Source organism: Hyla sarda, chromosome 5 (assembly GCF_029499605.1).
Source record: "Hyla sarda isolate aHylSar1 chromosome 5, aHylSar1.hap1, whole genome shotgun sequence".
Lineage (NCBI taxonomy): Eukaryota > Metazoa > Chordata > Amphibia > Anura > Hylidae > Hyla > Hyla sarda.
In genome coordinates this window covers 35,043,356-35,063,499 of record NC_079193.1, presented here as the reverse complement: position 1 = coordinate 35,063,499, position 20,144 = coordinate 35,043,356, and the positions used below count along the sequence as shown (strand labels likewise).

The 20,144-nt window shown below is 42.8% G+C and overlaps 1 protein-coding gene across 14 annotated transcripts in view; it reads right to left on the bottom strand.

The window, feature by feature from the left end:
- The window catches only part of MALRD1 (MAM and LDL receptor class A domain containing 1), a 551,665-nt gene that overhangs the window by 70,909 nt on the left and 460,612 nt on the right, over positions 1–20,144 (bottom strand). For all 14 annotated transcript variants that reach the window (XM_056519234.1, XM_056519235.1, XM_056519233.1 and 11 more), the window contains 3 exons: positions 13,193–13,462; positions 1,485–1,607; positions 74–140 (listed from right to left, as the gene is read on the bottom strand). In XM_056519234.1, the coding sequence (XP_056375209.1) occupies positions 74–140; positions 1,485–1,607; positions 13,193–13,462 (460 nt within the window). The remainder of the gene's footprint in view (positions 1–73; positions 141–1,484; positions 1,608–13,192; positions 13,463–20,144) is intronic.

The window sequence follows — 20,144 nt, the reverse complement described above, 5'->3', positions numbered from 1 at the left end:
GAAAGGGTTAAATATGATGGAAACATCACTGTAATTCTTTATCTAATGCCGTGAATGTTTGCATGACCCTTACCTGCATACTGGAACGTTATTCTCTAGTTCACATTTTCCTCCATTTCTGCAGTATCCAATGGGACATTCTGGAATAAAATAGAATTATGTTTGTATTGACTGATACATGAGTCGGAGCAGCCATGGAGCATCTCAATAAACACCTTATTTTTCCTTCGGGGGTTGTAATAAGGGAAAAAGGCTGTTTGCATCATATCACTCCATATAGATGCTATGGTCGGATTCTCACTTGGGGGAGAGTTATCATTGATTTTACCATTTCTTTGGATTAAAAAAATCATATCATGTGTATTGCCAAAATCAGTGGATTGCAACTCAAAATCAGTAGAAATGTGTAAACCAAAAGGTGCAAAAAAGGTGCAAATAAACCCTGCCTGCTCCTTTTTTGTACCTTTTGTAGACCCAAAAAACTGTCTAAAGACAATGATAAATGTCGGCCATTGAGTACCTTTACATTAAGACTGGAATGTAGTGTGACATGTTTAGCTTCCTGCAATGGTGGGTGATTTATCAACTGTGACTTTTTAAAATTTAGCACAAAATTGTTACAAAAACACTCACATTGTTGTGCAATCCCACACCAGCCCAAGCCACAATTTGAAATTTGCATGGACCTATACTATTTATGAACACCAAAAAAATGGGCGTTCTCAACTGATTGGATAATCTGTGCAACCAATAATATAATCATATTCGGCTGCACATCATCCTGTGTAAACAGGGAATGTGCGGCCGACCATAATGAAGTTTAGGGCCACTCAAATGATCAAGCCTTGCGAGGGGACTTCCTTCAGCCAATCAACGGCAACAGTGATGTCCCACCTCAGCCGGTGATTAGCTGAACAGGCCATCACACCCCCGCGATCACACACTGTGACATTGTGGATAGGGGATAAGTGTCTGATAAGTTCAGTTCCCCAGACTGCCCCCTTTAAGAGATAAGGGCACGACTACCCAAAATCACTTCCCTTTGACTAGAAACTTGACAAACATTTGACCACTATGATGTTTTCTCTTGCGTTCCAGACATCACTAACTGTACAGTCTATATATCGATAGTATAAAATAATGGTCAATACGTGACCATAAAGTGTTTCTACCTAAAAGGTAAAAGAAACAGGTAACGTAATAGGATGTAATAGGCTAAAAGAATTTAATCATAGTTACTTTTACTTTTCTGGACTTTTGTTGTCAAGGGCAAGGATTGGGGGGGGGGGGGGTGACAGAGGATGGGAGGGGTTTCATAACTCCAGATACCACTATGCTGGATCGACAGCGAGTTGAGGGGGTATATCTATTTTTGTAATTTACTCTCCCATTTCCTGCCGATGAAAACATTTGACAAAAGCCCAGAAAACCCCTTTGACATGACAACAACCTTAGACTGGACTTTTTATTCTTTATTCTTTTACCTGAACAGCCGGATTCATCAATAAGGTCACTGCAGTCTGGCGATCCATCACATCGCTGTTCAGGAGTTACCCAGGTGTTAGAGGAGGCGCAAAACACAGAGCCATTGACAACAACCATTGTCGCTAAAACAAATTATATGGAACTATTAATAGGTAAAAAGAAATCCCCATAAAAATATCCATCAAATATTCATTTCAGCAACATCCATACAATCCATGTAAAAGTTTTATTAAAGCCAGTCTGGGGTTGTGGAGGGAGGGGGCCCCGGGCACCTAGAACTTGTTAATTCCACCAATGCAGAAGGCGCAATTAAGCCAATTTTTTAAGACATTAACATGCTGAGATAAACAAAACAAAAAAAGCAATACTCACCTTCCCCATCCCCCACCAGGCTGCTTACCACTTCCTGGTCTCAACATGCAGGAAAGCCAGCTCAGCTAATCATTGGCCCCAGCAATGACCCACCTCCTCCTGTGATTAGGTGAAAGCCACTTCCTTAGGTCAAGATAGGGACCAGGAAGTGGGGAGTAGTGGGGATCGGGCATTGTCAGAATAACAATGGTGCGGGAGGAAACAGGTGAGTATCACTTACAAGATGATGCCTTTAACTGCATAGCAACCTTATTTAGACATTGTATATCAGATAATATTTTAGGCTTTTATTGGCTCACTGTACAATGGTATTATTTATATAGTATATGGTGGTATTTACTTTCCAGTATATTATGTGTGCAGTGTATGCAGAGGGCAGCACTGTACAACTGTATTTTGGCAGCTGTATGGAATTAATATTCAGGCCACATACTGAAGTACAATGCAGTGGTGAAGAAATTCATTGTTCTTTTCATGCATATAAATTTATGTTGGGTGCAAAGATCATTGGGCCCACATAAGAACAATGGGGGTCATGTACTAGTATGCCATGCTTTACAGTTGCACATTTGGGGCAGAAATGGAGATATTGCTCAAACATTGCCATTTCTACACAAAAATGTGCAACTTGTTAAGCATGTAGTACGCCAGCGCCAGGGGTGTGTGAATGAGGGATGAAGGAGGCTGGAAGAGGGCTTCAGCCTCGCCTTGAGGGGGCATGTGACTTTAGGGCTACTATTTGGTTCAGTTTATGGCTGGCATATACATCTGCTACAGGCACAAGGGCAGCCACAGAGCTACTGGATTTCAAAAGAGGCGCGCGCCTCTAATCTAGTCAAGAGAAAATGGGACGGGCTTGACTTGTGCGGCGCCCTAAAACACAGCACAAAGTACCTGATCTCCAATATGTCCTGTGCCGTGACAGGAAAAGTCCAGAGCAGGAAAGGTTTACTCTGTGGGTCTGCTTCTTCTCTGGACAGTTACTCAAATTGACAGAAGGGACAGCAGAGAGCACTGTGTCAGACTGAAAAGATCTACAAGTCTTCCTTCAGGGCATTTGTCAGCTGATAAGTACTGGAAGGCTTGATTATTTTTTTTATAGAAGTCATTTACAAATCTGTATAACTTTCTGTCACCAGTTGACCTCATTTTTTTAATGTAATACCCCTCTATCTAATCTAAGACAATGTAAGGGTGGACACATCTGTACATATAAACTGCACCAAAAAAGTCCATATATGAAAAAAAATCTCCTCTCTCCTCTCTTACAATTGAATCATTACAAGACTAATATTTTATGATAGATTTCATAAAACTGGATTAATAAGCTACAAGCATTTAGCCAACTGTTCGTAACATAAGGCTCCATATAAATGCACCCTTGTTAGGCATCTAATGTTCTCTATATAACAGCAGGGTGAAAAAACAGCAGTGAGATCCCTAATGTGTGACAAGGAGTGGGCACGGAGCGCGTTCCACTCACCAGACGTTACCCACAGAGGTGAACGCTGAAAATTTATTTTTAGGCTACAGAATGAGAAGAGTAGAGATTCTAGAATGGAGATGGGAAAAATTATTTTACTCTACAAGCGAATGTACTTATAACTTACTGCCACGTTGTAAAATGTGCGACTGAGTTCAGCTAATGTGGTAAAATTGGCGTCATCCCTGAGAAGCAATAAGAAACATTCTCTCCAACATACAAAAAATTTTGAAATAAAGCAGTGCCCGTCACTCTCCAAGGCCTGAGCCTAGGGAGGCTGCTAATGGAATAAATTGCATAGGAATACACTAAACTGTGGGTACCCATATATAAATAATTGATATACATATATATATTGTGGCAGTGTGGCAGGGAAAGGGTGTATTTCCCTTGCTAACTCTGGAGAATGCTCCACCTGTGGCCTGATTAATGAGGTATAAGGAAGGGGAAGTGTGTTTAAAAGGAAAGGAAACAGAATAGTTGGGGCTCTCCCTGGGAAACAGCATGTTGCTGTAGGGGGAGACACTCGGGCCTTGTTGAGGAAGCACACAGCTGGAATCTGTAAGTGGCCCCAAGTGACAGTGTGAACTGTGAGTAAAACAGGTTGCAGGGACACATGTGTTATGCTGGCTGAGAGTAGCTCACCAGTTAGTAGTCAGGGCATGCTTACATGTGTATTCAGTGACCAGACGGTCTAGGACTTTGGTTTGTTCCTGAGTTATGTTTTACCTGCAACCTGTGTAAATAAAGCTGGCAAGGTGCCAGACTTGTACGCAGAACGGTTGTCTGGCGAGTTATTGCGAGGAAACGTGTCCCGTGGTAAGTGACCAGGACGATCCCAGAGCTAATCCCCGAGATGGAATGTCACAATATATATACAGTGACCCCCCCGACCTACGATGACCCCGACATACGATAATGTCAACATGTGATGGCCTCTCAGAGGCCATCGCATGTTGAAGGCAGCATCAACATGCGATGCTTTTGTATGTTGGGGCATAAACGGCTATCCAGCAGCGCCGACTGCTTCAGCTGCCGCCGGATAGCCATTTACGGTGCCCTGTGTGTTCCGGTGATGGTCTCCTACCTGTCCTCAGGGCTCCGGAGCTCCTCTTCATGATCCCCTGCATCGCCGGTGCTCTCCATCGTCGTCCTCACGTCGCCACGCACGCCGGAGCGGCGTGCATAGTGATGTGATGGCGGCGACGTGAGAGCAACGATCCCAGGGAAGCAGAGACGTCTGGAGCATTGGGGACACCACGGGGACGCGGCGACAGCGATGGAGGGCGACATCCAGGGCAGGGGTGACGAACTGTGACGGTACAGAGCGGCGGGGACAGGTGAGTACAACTTTTTATACTTTACATTGCACGGATCCCTCAACATACGATGGTTTCAACAAACGATGGTTCATTTGGAACGGCTTACCATCGTATGTCGAGGGACCACTGTATATATATATGTCATTTAGAGGGGTACATCCAGGGAGTTACAAGGGGTAGGCTTCAGAGAGTACTAGATATTGAGAGGCATTCATCCATGGTGTTCTTCTTTATCTTGTAAAGGGGTATTCACAGCATCAAAAGTTATCCCCTATCAGTGAAAAAATAAGGTATAACAAGTTGATCGATGGAGGTCCAACTGCTGGGACCTTCACCGATCCCAAGAACAGAGGAAAATAGTCCCCCAAATGAGTGGAGCATCATGCACAGCCACAGCTCCATTAATTCTCTTTGAATCTTCTAAACATTGCAGAGTGTTAAAATAAATAAACTTTAATGTTGGAAATATACCTTTAAAGCTATACAAGACTTGAAGGAGTCATCCTTACACGTTTTAATAAAAATGTGTATCCCCTTTTTAAAGGATGGGGGATAAGTGCCTGAAGAGAAGAGGGTCCAACCACTGGGGACCCACAGTGATCTCTTGAATGAGGCCTGGCTCTCACCACAGGAATGCAGGGTCTGTCGCTTTTTACCAGTGCGCTCCAGTCTTCACCCTTTAGAGACCCGCTTTTGATAAAGAGAAGTGATGGCCAACTCAGCCTATCACCAGCCAAGACTGGGTTCCATGATCCGGTAATTGGATCTTTGGATATGGGATAGGTTTTTAGAAAGTGGAATACCCCTTGAAGGTGTGGCCTATTAGATGGGTGGAATCTATGGTGCCAGACAATCTGTGCCCGCCTATAGTCTCCTGAGGTGTAAATCTGGTACTGCATGCTGCCTTGGTATAGAATGGTATTATTCTTCTCTACAAGCAATCTCTCTAAAGGGGCATGCTGGGTAGTTGTTGTAGTTTTGAAACAGCTAAAGGAACCCTGGTTGGGTAACACTGGACTAGACCAATATATATATTTTATTTATTTTTATTTTTTTATACATAAAATAGATGAACAGAGGCCACCGTATAACTTTTAAAGCCTTTACATGAAAAATTCAACTACAAAACCTCAGAAAATTTTTTACATAATTTAGATCTCCGTCTAGTTAAAAAACCATCATTGAATTTTTTCCTTTCCATCGGAATCTAAGTCTTGTTTATTTTAGTTCATTATCCGTCTTTCAGGCCTCATATTTTATCTTGGAAATACAGATTTTGTTTTTTCATTTATTGATTTATTTATTTTTCAAATATGTCTTCTCTTCATCTCCAAAGATTATTTTATCAGGAAATCGTATTTTAACTACAAAGTTTAAGCAACAGTTGTCGCTCTGTGATTACATTTCAAAGTAAATAAAATCATTATAAGGAAACTTTTCTTTACTTGTCCTCCAAACCATCGTGTTTGGTACAATTGTGTCTATTATATTAATTTTTAGAGAAAAGATGAGAAAATAAAAGCTTGAAACTCATGAAGGACCTACCAAGGTTATGTAGGGATAAGGTGAGGAGAATATCGACGCCTTCTGTGGTCTCATTTACCGTATTATGTGACACAGAGTTCTATAGAATTTGTCTCCTTCCCACCTACATGATGCACAGTATTTAAAGGCACCATGGTACTGAATGATTCTATACATTGAAATTTCTTTAGTACAATGAGATTTCCTTCTAGTGAAGAAGCGTCATGAAGTGGACAGAAGACTGAGCAGAGGGAACCAAGTTTTATCACTTGAGACTTCTTGCATACTATATAATAACACAGATATAGATAGATACATACATAGATAGATAGATAAATAGGAGCTAGATAGATAGATAGATACTTTAGATAGACAGACAGATAGATAGATTTGAAATAGATAGGTATGACATAGGTAAAAGATAGATAGATAGAGAGATAGATAGATAGATAGATAGATATACAGGCACTGTTAGCTGTAGCTTTTTTTTTCTCCAGTGCTGCTTTTGCATACTTTTTACTTTTTGATCAATTTGTATTCAATTATTTCTGGAATGGTATGTGACCAAAAATCAGGAGTTTTTTGCGTTTACACCATTGACCATGAAGAATCAGGAATGTGATCATTTAAAAATTCAGATCACACGTGGAGATACTAAATACGTGGGTTTTTTTGTTATTAAAAAAATGGGAAAAGATGGGTGAGCTGAGTTTTTAAAACATAGCCCCCTCCTGCCCCATTCCTTGTATAAGCAACTAGCTAAGTACCTGGCGTTGACCGGTTTTTCCTTCCTAATCCTTGTTGGGGAGGAAAAACAACAAAGGAAGAAGCTTTTGACCTCATATCCCGTCCTCATATATTGCCCTCATATCCCATCCTCATATATTGACCTCATATCTCGTCCTCATATCCCGACCTCATGTGCCATTCTCATATCTCCGCCTCATATCACGCCCTCGTATCCCATGTTCGTATCCCATCCCCATATCCCGTCCACACATCTTGTCCTCATATCCCGACCTTATATCCTGTCCTCATATCTCATCCTCATATCTCGTCCTTATATCTCGTCCTCATATCCTGACCTCATATTTTGTCCTCATTTCCCATCCTCACGTCCCGACCTTATATCCTGTCCTCATATCCCATCCTCATATTTTGTCCTTATATCCCAACCACATATCCCATCCTCATATTCAGACCTTTTATCCAGACCTCATATCCCGTCCTTAGTTGGGGCTGAGTTCTGATGATATTGTTAGCCGAAAATAGAAGGGGATGTAGCTTTGTGGGAGCAAGCGTGATTTGCAAGCCCGACTGATGCACAAAAAGGGTAAGAAATTAAAAGGGTGTGGCTTAAAGGGTGGTAGTGTCTTTGAGAGATGGGGCGTGCCAGGTGTAGAGGGTGTGGCGCCGGACTGATGCATTCACCAGGAGATGCAGAGCGAATTTGTGGAGTAAGGGAAGGCCCATATACTTGTATGGGGCTTGAAACAAAACCCCATCCTTCACATGAAGGGGTAGGTTAGGGGTTAATTTAACTATCATACATTTTTATTTGACATATAAGTAACATGTGACCAAGTATTATCAAAATATCTCCAGCTGTACAGAAGTTATGCTGGAACATACATTTCCCATAGATTTGCATGGGACTTTAAACAAAACCCCCGGCCCACGTAAATAGGGTAGGTTAGGGTTAAATTAACTATCCTATATTTTTAGTGGACATATAAGTAACATGTGACCAAGTATTATCAAAATATCTCCAGGCGTTTGGAAGTTACAGTAACATATAGTTCCCATAGACTTGTATGGGATTTTAAACAAAAACCCCAACCCTCGCAAATGGGGTAATAAGGGGTAATTTATCTATCCTATGTTTGTCATTGACATATAAGTAACATGTGTGCCAAGTTTCATGTTAATATCTTAAGCCGTTTGGAAGTGATGCTGGAACATACACACATATACACACACACATTGGGGGTGATTTATAATTGAGTTTACCCCTATTTCTAGTACATTTCTTTGGCGCAGAAATTTGCGCAGTGACTTTCATTGCGTCTTTTTTGTGCGTCTTTTTTTATAGAGCAAAAAGCAAGCACTCAATTTTTTGTGTATTGTGGAAAGCATTTTACAGTGGATACTAATTTATCATGTACAATTTTTGCGCAAATAAGTTTTTTTTTAACGCAAAAATACACAATCAAGACACGCAGGAAAGTGTTCTACCGAGACAGCCAGGGGATGCAGGAACCATCCCTCAACACTGCTAAACTACAACTACTCCCATCATGGAACAGAGTCTGTCCCATGATAGGAGTAGTTGTAGTATCGCAGCACTGAGTGACGGCACTTGCACATCCCCCCCCCGGCTGCGGGACTATTTTGGGACAGTTAGGACTACTACTCCCATAATGGACAGACTCTGCCCATGATGGAAGTTATATTCCAGGGGCAGAGGGGCAGATCGCAGCAGGTCCTTCTCCAGAGACCCACTGCGATCCACATTTATTTACTATAAAGGCGGGCGGCGCATGCGGCTCCATTGCGCCCCCTGACGGTTCCCGGCGGGGGAATACTGTATATGCTGTCACAATTATATTCACCAATCAGAGCTCCTGTCTACCGGCGACGGAGATTATGAATTAAGAGAGCTATATACAGGAGCCGGCGGGGAGCGCAGTGGAGCTGCATGTTCCGCTGGCTTTTACAGTTTATAAATGCAGATCGCAGTGGGTCTGTCCATGATGGGAGTAGTAGTCCTAGAAGTCCTGCAGTTGGGGGATGTGTAAGTGGCAACCCTCAGTGCTGCGGTACTACAACTACTCCCATCATGGGACAGACTGTCCCATGATGGCAGTAGTAGTCCAAGGGCAGAGGGACAGATCGAAAGGGGGTCTCACTCCTGAGACCCTCCTGCGACCTTTACTGCTCTGCCCCTAGTGATGACGTCAATAGGGGGCAGAGCTACACAGTCCAGACCTGACTCTGCTCTCATTATGTGTTTTGCATAATGGGAACAGAGCCTTTCTGGCAGTGTTTTTCCAAACAGGAAGACTCCAGCTGTTGCTTAACTACAACCCCCAACAATGGGAGTTGTAGTTTAGCAACAATTGGAGGCTCCCTATTTAGGAACACACTGCATTATGTGCGCTCTCCCCAGGGGAGAGCCCAAAAAATATACTAACCCATATTTCTTGTTTTTCTTTTCTTCTCATTTCAGATATGTGAATGCAGAGGACTACATCAGATTCGGTAGACTGCGATGATGACCAACGTTTTTTTATTTCAATAAAATGGTTAACGAGAGCTGTGGAGGAGTGGTTTTTTTGTAAAAATGTTTTCAATGTGTCGTGTTTTTTATAATTGAATTTTTAGGCTTAGTAGTGGAAGCTGTCTTATAGACGGAATCCATTACTAAGCCGGGGCTAAGCGTTAGATCCAAAATCAGCTAGCGCTAACCCCCAATTATTACCCCGGTACCCACCGCCAAAGGGGTGCCGGGAAGAGACGGTAGCAACAGGCTCGGAGTGTCAAAAATGGCACTACTGGACCTAGGCGGTAAGAGGCTGGCATTATTTAGGCTGGGGAGGGCCATAACAGTGGTCCTCGTCCACCCTGGTAACGTCAGGCTGTTGTTGATTGGTTAGTATCTGGCTGATACTGAAAATAGGTGGAACGATGTGCGTATTTTTTATTTTTTATAAATAAATAAAGAACTTGCGTGTTTCCCCCATTTTTTCAGTTTCAGCCAGATACCAATCAAGCAGCAAAAGCCTGACATTACCAGGTTGAGCGAGGACCATTGTTACTGGCCCTCTTCAGTCTAAATAATGCCACACTGTTACCGACTAGTCCTAGGAGCGCCATTTTTGATGCTCCAGGCCTGTTGGTACCGGCTCTTACCGGAATCCCTGTGGCGGTGGGTACCAGGCTAATAATTGGGGGTTAGCACTAACTGATTTTGGAGCTAACGCTAAGCCCCAGCTTAGCAATGGATTCTGTCTACAAGACGACTTCCACTACTAAGCTTGAAAATTCAACTATAAAAAACACAACACATTGAAAAAATGTTTTATTTAAAAAACCACTCCCTCAAAGCCCTCATTAACCTTTTTATTGACATTTTTAAAAAAAACTGTTCATTGTTGCAATTCACAGAATCTGACATAGTCCTCTGCATTAACGTTTCTAAAATGAGAAGAAAAAAAAAAAAAGGTTAGTACAATTTTGGCGCTCTCCCCTGGGGTGTTCCTAAACAGGGAGCCTCCAATTGTTGACATCTGCCTACTGTATCCTGTATATACAGTCATCTATAGACAGCTGTATATACAGGATAGCACACAAAGACTTACCCAGAACTGCTCAGCAGCAGCGTGGGTTAACTCTTTCCTTGCTGGGCTCCTGCATAGCATACATGGGTACACTATGCACAACTGTATACTATACAGATGGCGGAGGTAAGTGTTGATGCTCTGCACCCTGTATATGCTATACATCACTCCTCACCTCCTTACAATCTGTGGACCGGGTGCGCTGCATTCGCCCATGGAGTGGTACCCTGAAGATAGTAAAAAAAAATTGCCACAGGGTACAAAAGTGACTGTTTCCACAAACCAGCAAAAAGCTAGAAAAAAAGGCAAGAAGAACAGCTGTGACAGTTTTTCAGGCATTTTTGATGGTGGACAAAAAACCTCAATGGAATCCTGGCCTCAAAGCAATAGAACAAAATCCCTGTGTCTACTTTTCCTGTGAGGTGCAGCTCAGGTGTACAAATAGAACTGTGTGGAGATTTAGAACTTTGCAGAAAATTTATCATGTCCCTTGCACAAGTATGGTGAATTTGCTGCAATTGCAACAAATTTAGACCAACCAAAATGATCTACGAAAAATGTCTACCTACACCAACAACCAACAGTGAGAAATTTCCCCCATTGAGTTTTATATATATAGATTATTCTATTGCCTATACAGATCAATGTAATGCAAATACATATCATATTAGAGTCCTAAGGCTATGTTTACACTCTGGAAATTTTGCAGACTGTCCGGCTAGAAAACATGGGCAGACATTCCAAAAATTTGCATGTTACATAGGAGTTAAGATCACTCGTAAATCTGCCTCCTCCATAGATGGTAATGTATTTCTAAGCAGAATCCATAGAAACAATTAACATGTTCATTGTTTCTGCAGACGTCAAAATCTGGATTTCTGTCATGTGCACTGTGCAGCAGAATCCCAATGATTTCCTGAACAGAAGCTTTCTTGCCAGACTCCGCCATGTGAACTTAGCCTAAGGATTAGACTATGTCCACCCTTCCGGAATGTCTGCACAGAAAATCTCCGTGCGGACATGGCAGAGACTGCGGGCGCTGGCATAACATGACGTGCGGGAATGGGTCGTCTCATAGATGGCTATGCATTTTGTGCGGAGTCCGCCAAAAGAATGAACAGAAAACAGAATTTCCGTGTCAAACATCTGGCATGGAAATTCTGCCGTGTGCACAATGCAGCAGAATCCCATTGAATTCAATGAAACTCTGCTTCTCAGCGGAATTCTGCACGGAATTTCCGGACATGTGACCATAGCCTAAGACATTTGTAGCATATTTTGGAGCATCTTTTGCTAAAACAATTCTCCCACCAAAAATGTAAAATATTTGTGCTGCTTGTATTCAGTGTTACAGTATTATTTCTACACTAGAGCAACTAGATGTTATCATAATCTATTGTAAGAACACATGACATTATCCCCAAATGCATTTGAAATGCACCTTTTTGTATCTACAGCTCCTATTTAGACTTATGGGTTTCCGTGGTAACAGACTACAAACAAACCCAGTGAAGTCTGATCCTGTGGTCATACTCTAGTTCAGCTTTATTAAAGGGAATGTATCACCTAGATTTTTCTCCTGAGTCATATTAGTGAAAATTGGTCTTATTTTTTTTTTTTTACAACCTTTTATTTTTACCAAAATTAAATGTTTAGTTCATTATTATGGGAGCAGCCATCTAGTGATATGATTGACTGCAGGACCCATGGACATAGACAGGACCTGTCTCATTTAGATGAATTGGAGATAGTACTGAGCATTCTCTGTAACAAGTTAGTCATCTGTTGCCATGGAGAGACATAAGTCTGCATATTAGTTGTAGACATAAAACAATTGGAGATTTGAAGGTTTTATTTTACATGCAATGGACTACATGGTTTACAATAATCCCAAAGATTATACCTGGCTTATAAAGAGTTAAAGGGTTAATCCACAGTAATGGACATGCTTAGGAAGGATCCATGCTTGTCTTAGGGCTAAATGGCTATGTTTTGAGATTACCATTACACTGTGGCTATCTTCTTGTAAAATGGCTTAGTGTTCCTTCCCTCCAACTAAAGGTCCCATGATTCTTTCTTTGTAAGTGTAAGTTCACTTTTTTCCCCCCCTCATATCAACCCTTTAAGGCAGAAATGAGCAGCATTCCATGCAATGGATCAGTGTTTTCTAACCAGGGTGCCTCCAGCTGTTGCAAAAATACAATTACTTGCAGAGTAATCTCCCTCCCACCCAGCAGTTTCTCTACCCATTGAAGCAGACAGGCTCCCTTTGAACACCTGACTAGTGATGTAATGTCTCGGGCCGCACTGCAACCTGGGAAAATGACACTCATTTTGTATGCTGTTTAACTTTGGGGCAAAAATCAGAGAAGAATAGCGAGACCACCATGAAACAACAGAAACTATATTATGAAGCACGCCAACTTTACAGCCCCTTTAGCACAGTCAAATAAAAAAAATAAAAAATCTGGAATACCTCTATAAAATAACTTTCTTGATTTACTTGCTGCCTTACGTAAAACCACATAAAACACATATTGACATTATGAATTGGACCTAGTGACAAATTCAGCTCTGCTGCATCTGTGTAATCAGGGGAAGACGTCCAATCAACACATCCAAATTTAATTTTTTTTTGCTCAAATAAAGAAGTCTAATACACTTACCGCAGGTCTTTTCATCATCCCCCAACAGACAATCTATCACCCCGTCACACCGCATAATCAATGGGATGCATTTATCAAAGCACTGGAACTGTGTAGCGCCGCAGCGTATTTCAGGGCTGGTGCTAGGAGATGAAGTAGGGCAGAGGATCTCATCTGTACCATCTGTGCAGTCTTCTGTTCCATTACATTTTGCTGATAAGGGGACACATTCCTTTCTATACGTACAGGTGAATAAATCCGGAGGGCAGGAAGGCTGCGGAATCAATGGTCCTGAAAAAGGGAAAAGAAAAGGTTGAGTAGCTGAAAATATTAGCCTACAAAAACAGCATTATACATTCTAAAAGATACTGGCCGACATTTATCAATGAGTTTACACCTTTTTTTCTCCGCACAAAAGGCGCTATTTTGGCGCACTGTGTGTTATTTTGCGCCTTTTGGTGGTAGAATATTTTAGTCATTCCAGATGTTTTGGAGTAGCAGTACACGCTTTTCAATTCAGCGTATGCCGTGGACTGAAATTTATGAACTGCGCCTTTTTGTAAAAAGGCGCAAAAAAGGCGCAGAGCCACTGAAAAGTGTCTAAAACTACACCATTCCAGACCTGGCGTAGCTTTTTGGAGTATGTGAAGAGAGAAATTTCAGAAAAGGTTTACCTGCACAAAATGTATCAAATGCTCTGTGAACGTTTAATACATTTGGTGTCCTACACGTTACCAGCACACAGAAAAAGGGTGTAAAAAATGCTTCACTTACACCTACAATGATAAATGTGGGCCACTTTGTTTTTAGGTAAAAAAAAAATGTTTTGTTCCATTTCTTTCATTTCTTTTGTTGCAATAATTAATTTTGTTACATTCTTCTTATATCACTAGCAGAGTACCCAGCTTTGCTCAATCTTCCTACCTAAACCTTGTGTGAGAAAAAGCAACAATGACAACCTTTTCCTCATATCCCAACCTCATATTCCAACCTTACTGTCACGATGCCGGCTGGCAGGTAGTGGATCCTCTGTGCCAGAGAGGGATTGGCGTGGACCGTGCTAGTGGATCGGTTCTAAGTCACTACTGGTTTTCACCAGAGCCCGCCGCAAAGCGGGATGGTCTTGCTGCGGCGGTAGTGACCAGGTCGTATCCACTAGCAACGGCTCAACCTCTCTGACTGCTGAAGATAGGCGCGGTACAAGGGAGTAGACAGAAGCAAGGTCGGACGTAGCAGAAGGTCGGGGCAGGCAGCAAGGATCGTAGTCGGGGGCAACGGCAGGAGGTCTGGAACACAGGCTAGGAACACACAAGGAAACGCTTTCACTGGCACAATGGCAACAAGATCCGGCGAGGGAGTGAAGGGGAAGTGAGGTATAAATAGGGAGTGCACAGGTGAACACACTAATTGGAACCACTGCGCCAATCAGCGGCGCAGTGGCCCTTTAAATCGCAGAGACCCGGCGCGCGCGCGCCCTAGGGAGCGGGGCCGCGCGCGCCGGGACAGGACAGACGGAGAGCGAGTCAGGTACGGGAGCCGGGATGCGCATCGCGAGCGGGCGCTACCCGCATCGCGAATCGCATCCCGGCTGGAGACTGTATCGCAGCGCACCGGGTCAGTGGAGCTGCCCGGAGCGCTGCGGTAGCGAGAGAGAAGCGAGCGCTCCGGGGAGGAGCGGGGACCCGGAGCGCTCGGCGTAACACTTACATCCCATCCTCTTATCTGGTCCTGATATCTTGTCCTTATACCGTGTCCTTATATCCCGTCCTCATACTCTATCCTCATATCTCGTCCTTATATATAATCCTCATATCTCGTCCTCATATGTCATCCTCATATTCTGTCCTCATATCTCATCCTCATATCCGGTCCTCATATCCCGTCCTCATATCTCATCCTCATATCCTGTCCTCATATCCCGCCTCATACTCTGTCCTCATATCTCGTTCTTATTTAGTGTTGGGCGCAAATATTCGCAATGCGAATTTGTGAATATTGCGAATATAGCGCTAAATATTCCCAATTACGAATATTCACTTTTTTTTTCTTTTACAGTACACATCACAGTGATCATCCCTCCCTGCTTCCAGGTTGTGGTGTAAACAAGGCTCCAATACTAGTTACTGTGACAGAATTTTCGCGCATTTTGATCCATCGCTTCTTTTAACTCTTTTATCACGCAATATTGCACATGCGCATTTTATGGTGAATGCGCATGCAAATTTCATGGCGCATGGTAAAAAAGGCCGCAGATATGTGAATTTTTCGAATATTTGATGAATATTCGTCCATATATTCGCAAAATATCGCAAATTCGAATATGGCCTATGCCTCATATCCCGTCCTCATATCTCGTCCACATATCACGTGTTCATATCCTGTCCTCATACTCTGTCCTCATATTTCGTCCTCATACTCTGTCCTCATATCTCGTCCTCATATCTCATCCTAATATCTCATCATATCTAGTCCTCATATCCCGTCCTCATATTCCATCCTCATATCCTGTCCTCATATCTCATCCTTATATCTTGTCCTCATATCCCATCCCATCCTCATATCCCATCCTTATAATTGCGTCCTCATATCCCGTCCTCATATCTCATCCTCATATCCTGTCCTCATATCTCATCCTTATATCTTGTCCTCATATCTCATCCTCATATCCTGTCCTCATATCTCATCCTTATATCTTGTCCTCATATCTCATCCTCATATCCTGTCCTCATATCCCATCCTTATATCTCGTCCTCATATCCCATCCTTATATCCTGTCCTCATATCCCATCCCCATATCCCGTCCTCTAATCCCCTTCTTATATCTCGTCCTCATATCCCATTCTCATATCTCATCCTCATATCCCATGTCTTACAGTTGTAGTTATTTCCAGGGTTTCCACCTTCTGTCAAACCTTCCCGTATAGAAAAGGGTAACAGGGGTGAAGAAAATATAGAAAACGATGCTGGAGTGGTGCTCCCGGGAGCCGACACACCAGAAAATCTGTGTCAATGCGATTTATGTTGTTGTACACACAGTACAACATAACTAGGTGAGCGACACACCACATAATTGCAAAACTCCTATCCAGAGTAACGGCACATAGAGCGCTTGTATCTTTTGTTCTCCTTTTTTCTCTACATTGTGGACCTCATGTCTTATGGAGAGTATTGTGGGCATGCTCTGTGATGTGTGTAGGGGTCTCTGTGTAGGGTGAAGCATAGCTGTCTCCATCACCTACTGTCAATGTAGCGACTGCCATTGTTTTTCACTCACTTTACTTTTATTTTGCAGTGTAGGCAGCATCAATGAGATGTAGAAGCAGTCAATGCAAAAAAACAATCAGTCAGCATCATGTGGTTTAATGATGTGTCATAAATTGTATAATATACAAAGATTTTAGATAAGGCAATGCAGACCAAGCTATAAATACAGGGTGATTCAAAATGGATGGTGCAAAATTATCGCCTCAGTATTCATAACCAAGAGAACATAACATGAATTTATTGATGTCGTTTCCTTTGGGGGTTTCGCTACAAATATTTTCCCACCGTATTTACTAATTTGTTTCCCTACATTTTGCACTTTTCCCTACATTTTGATTTTTACACATGCTCTGATCTGTAGGGTTTTCCTCAGCTCAAATCCGCCACATTTTCTGTGGAAACCTTAGTAAATATTTTGTGATTCTTCAAAAATGTTGGGGACATGCCCCCTTTTAGGCAGCCACTCCTCTTTTCCCAGCAGCTACGCCCCTTTTCAGGTTTTGTAAGTAAAAGGGAGAGTTCATCTGGTTTTTGAATTTTTGGCGCAAATTTTGGCCAGACACAATTTGTGGGGAACTCCGGTGAAAACAAGTGGAAAACACATGTTTTCAAATCACCTGGTGCAAGAAAGTTAAACAGATTTGTAATTGACTTCTATTTAAAAATCGTAACCCTTCTAGTAGTTATCAGCTGCTGTATACTACAGAGAAATTTGTGAAGTTCTTTCCAGTATGACCACAGTGCTCTCTGCTGCCAACTCTGTCTGTGTCAGGAACTGTCCAGATTAGAAGCAAATCCCCATAGAAAACCTCTCCTGCTCTGGACTGTTCCTGACACGGACAGAGGTGGCAGCAGAGAGCACTGTTGTCAGACTGGAAAGAACTTGACAAATTTCTAAGTAGTATACACTACTAAATTTGAAAAAATAAAAAATAAAAAAATTCCACCAGAGTCCCCCTTTAACACATTCTGAAACATCAGCAATTCTACGCCACAAAGCCACACAACAACTGTAAGGGATGTGCATCAAAAAGCTGAAAAGGAATCCTAGGGCAAAAAATGTGTTTGCATTTGATGTCTGATTCTTTCAGAGCATTGTCTGTATGCAGTAAAAGCTCCGCATCACTACAAACACCCTACAGTGAAAGCTGGAAAGGAAGAAAGATTGTACGTGTGTGAAGTTCAGACTGTGCCGGGAACAGGAAGTCTTTTTGTTGTTAACATACTAGACTATAAGAACACCTAACAGTGCTTTTCACACTATTCATATAGTATTATCCTCATACACTGCATGTCCCAGACCTAGAATTATAGGTTTAGGTCAGATCTACGTTAGGAGGGCTGATTTCAAAATATATGGGCCCCTGGGCAATAAGTACCATGGGCCCCCTGCTGATTATTCAGTTTTTCTTTCCTTATATAAATGAAATCAGGGTATTTGGAGCTTTGTATTTGAAAAACTGGCATCTATACACCTTTAAAGGGGTACTCCTTCCCTAGAAATGCAAGATGAAATACACCGAGATAAGGTAAACTCCCCAGTACTGGTCACCTGTCCAACCCAGGAAGAAGTACAGTGCAGTCTACAAAAAAATCAAAATAGACAAATCGCCAGGTCCAGATGGCATTCACCCCCGTGTTCTAAAGAAATTAAGTAATGTAATAGACAGACCCCAAATATTCAGGGACTCTAAAGTAACGGGGACTGTTCCCCAAGACTGGTGTGTGGCAAATGTGGTGCCAATATTTAAAAAGGGGTCAAAAGGTGACCTTGGGAATTATAGGCCTGTTAGTTTAACCTCCATTGTATGTAAATTGTTTGCGGGTTTTCTAAGGGATGTTATTTTGGAGTATGTTGATTAAAATAAAAGTATTACCCCCATATCAGCTTGGGTTTATGAGGGATCGGTCCTGTCAAACTAACCTGATCAGCTTTTATGAGGAGGTGAGCTCCAGACTGGACAAGGGGCATTCGCTGGATTTTTCCAAAGCAGATACAAAAAGCAGTAAACACTATAGAAGACAGTGCACTTTTACACATGGATCTGGATAGGTTGGAGGTTTGGGCTGGGAAGTGGCAGATGAGGTTCAACACTGATAAATGTAAGGTAATGCACATGGGGAAGAAAAATCCGGGCTGGGATTATGTATTAAATGGGAGAACACTTGAGACGACTGACATGGAAAAGGACTTAGGGGTCTTAGTTAACAGTAAATTTAGCTGTAGTGACCTGTGTCGGGCAGCTGCTGCCAAGGCAAATAAAATCATGGGGGGCATCAATAGGGGCATAGTGTTACTTGCCCTAAAAAGGGTGGCCCCACACAGGAACCTCTCCATATTTCCACCTAAAAACCCTGGGAAATGGCAGTGTTTTTAGGTGGAAATCTGTGGTTCCTGTGTGGGGCCGCCCTTTTAAGGGCGAGTAACACTTGCCAAGAAGGGAATTAATAGAGTGAGAGTAGGGCCTTACAGCAGAAGTTCTTATCCCCACCTGTCACAATGAACCATATGTTGTTCCCTTCCACCTTTTTGAAGTCTTTGCATCGCATCAATACTTGGTGGTGTAGGTGGCACATGGTGTTTTTTGCACACCTTTCCTTTTGTTAGATTTAAAAAAAAAATTGGGGGTCCATATATGTTATCCTAAGAAAAGTTAAGTTTTAGCTAATGCATATCCTCAATACTTACTTGTGGTCTGATGCAGAGTAATTTCTGTAACTGGGGAGCAGCACCTTAAATATTTTTTGCACTATCCATATTTGTGAAGTGTTGGTGTGGCACCATAGTAAATCTACTCTGATGTATAAGCCATTGGTGGGTGGAAATCCTGGCTGATCCATGCCTGATTCATCTTCACAAAGGTCAGTCTCTCCACATTTTTGGTAGACAGACAAGTTCTCCTTGGGGTTACTATGGCCCCCGCCACACTAAACACCTGCTCTGATGGCCCACTACTGGTCGGACAGGACAGCTTTTCCGGGGCAAACTCTGCTAGTTGCAGTCACAAATCAAGTTTGGCTGCCCAGAAGTCCAGCGGATCTTCAAAGTGTGTTGGCAGGGTCATGTCAAGGTATGCCACCACCTGCTAGTTCAGGTCCTGCTCCAGATCTACCTGTTGCTGATGAGTTGCCTTACTATGTGGGTGAAGAAAGCTACTCATCAGTGACTGTGGACTCAGGCTGTTGCTGATTGAGCTGGTACTGCTCCTGCCACCCCACCCCTCCCCAGCAGCCATGGCAGTGGAACGTGAGCGCAGAGAGCCCCCTGAGTCAGACCTTCTTGGACGATGGCACAGATAGGCATTGGCCAACTGACTACGTAGGATGTCTCTGTAGTATGTCAGTTTGTCCTCCCTCTCAGTCGGTGTGCTGGTAGCGAGGGTCAAACAAGTTGGAGAGCCTGCTGCCAAATGGTGACAATTCGGCGGTCACTATGCAAGAAAGTAAGCATGCATCGTGCCATTTGTGGAAGTGACTCGGAGGGACTCCCTGCCTCCATCTCCACTGCATACTGCCATGGTGTGTCTGGGTCCTCTGTCTCGTCTTCCTCATCACCCTGTAGCTCCACAGGCTGCTCCTGCTCCTCTTCTCCTGTCAAAAGACTATAAAAACCACCCATTTCATGAAACATTGCCTGTGCTCCACTGTCCCCCTCCTCCTCTTCTTCCAGTTCAGCCCCCCTGACCAGCTATCGTTTCCACCATCTGTT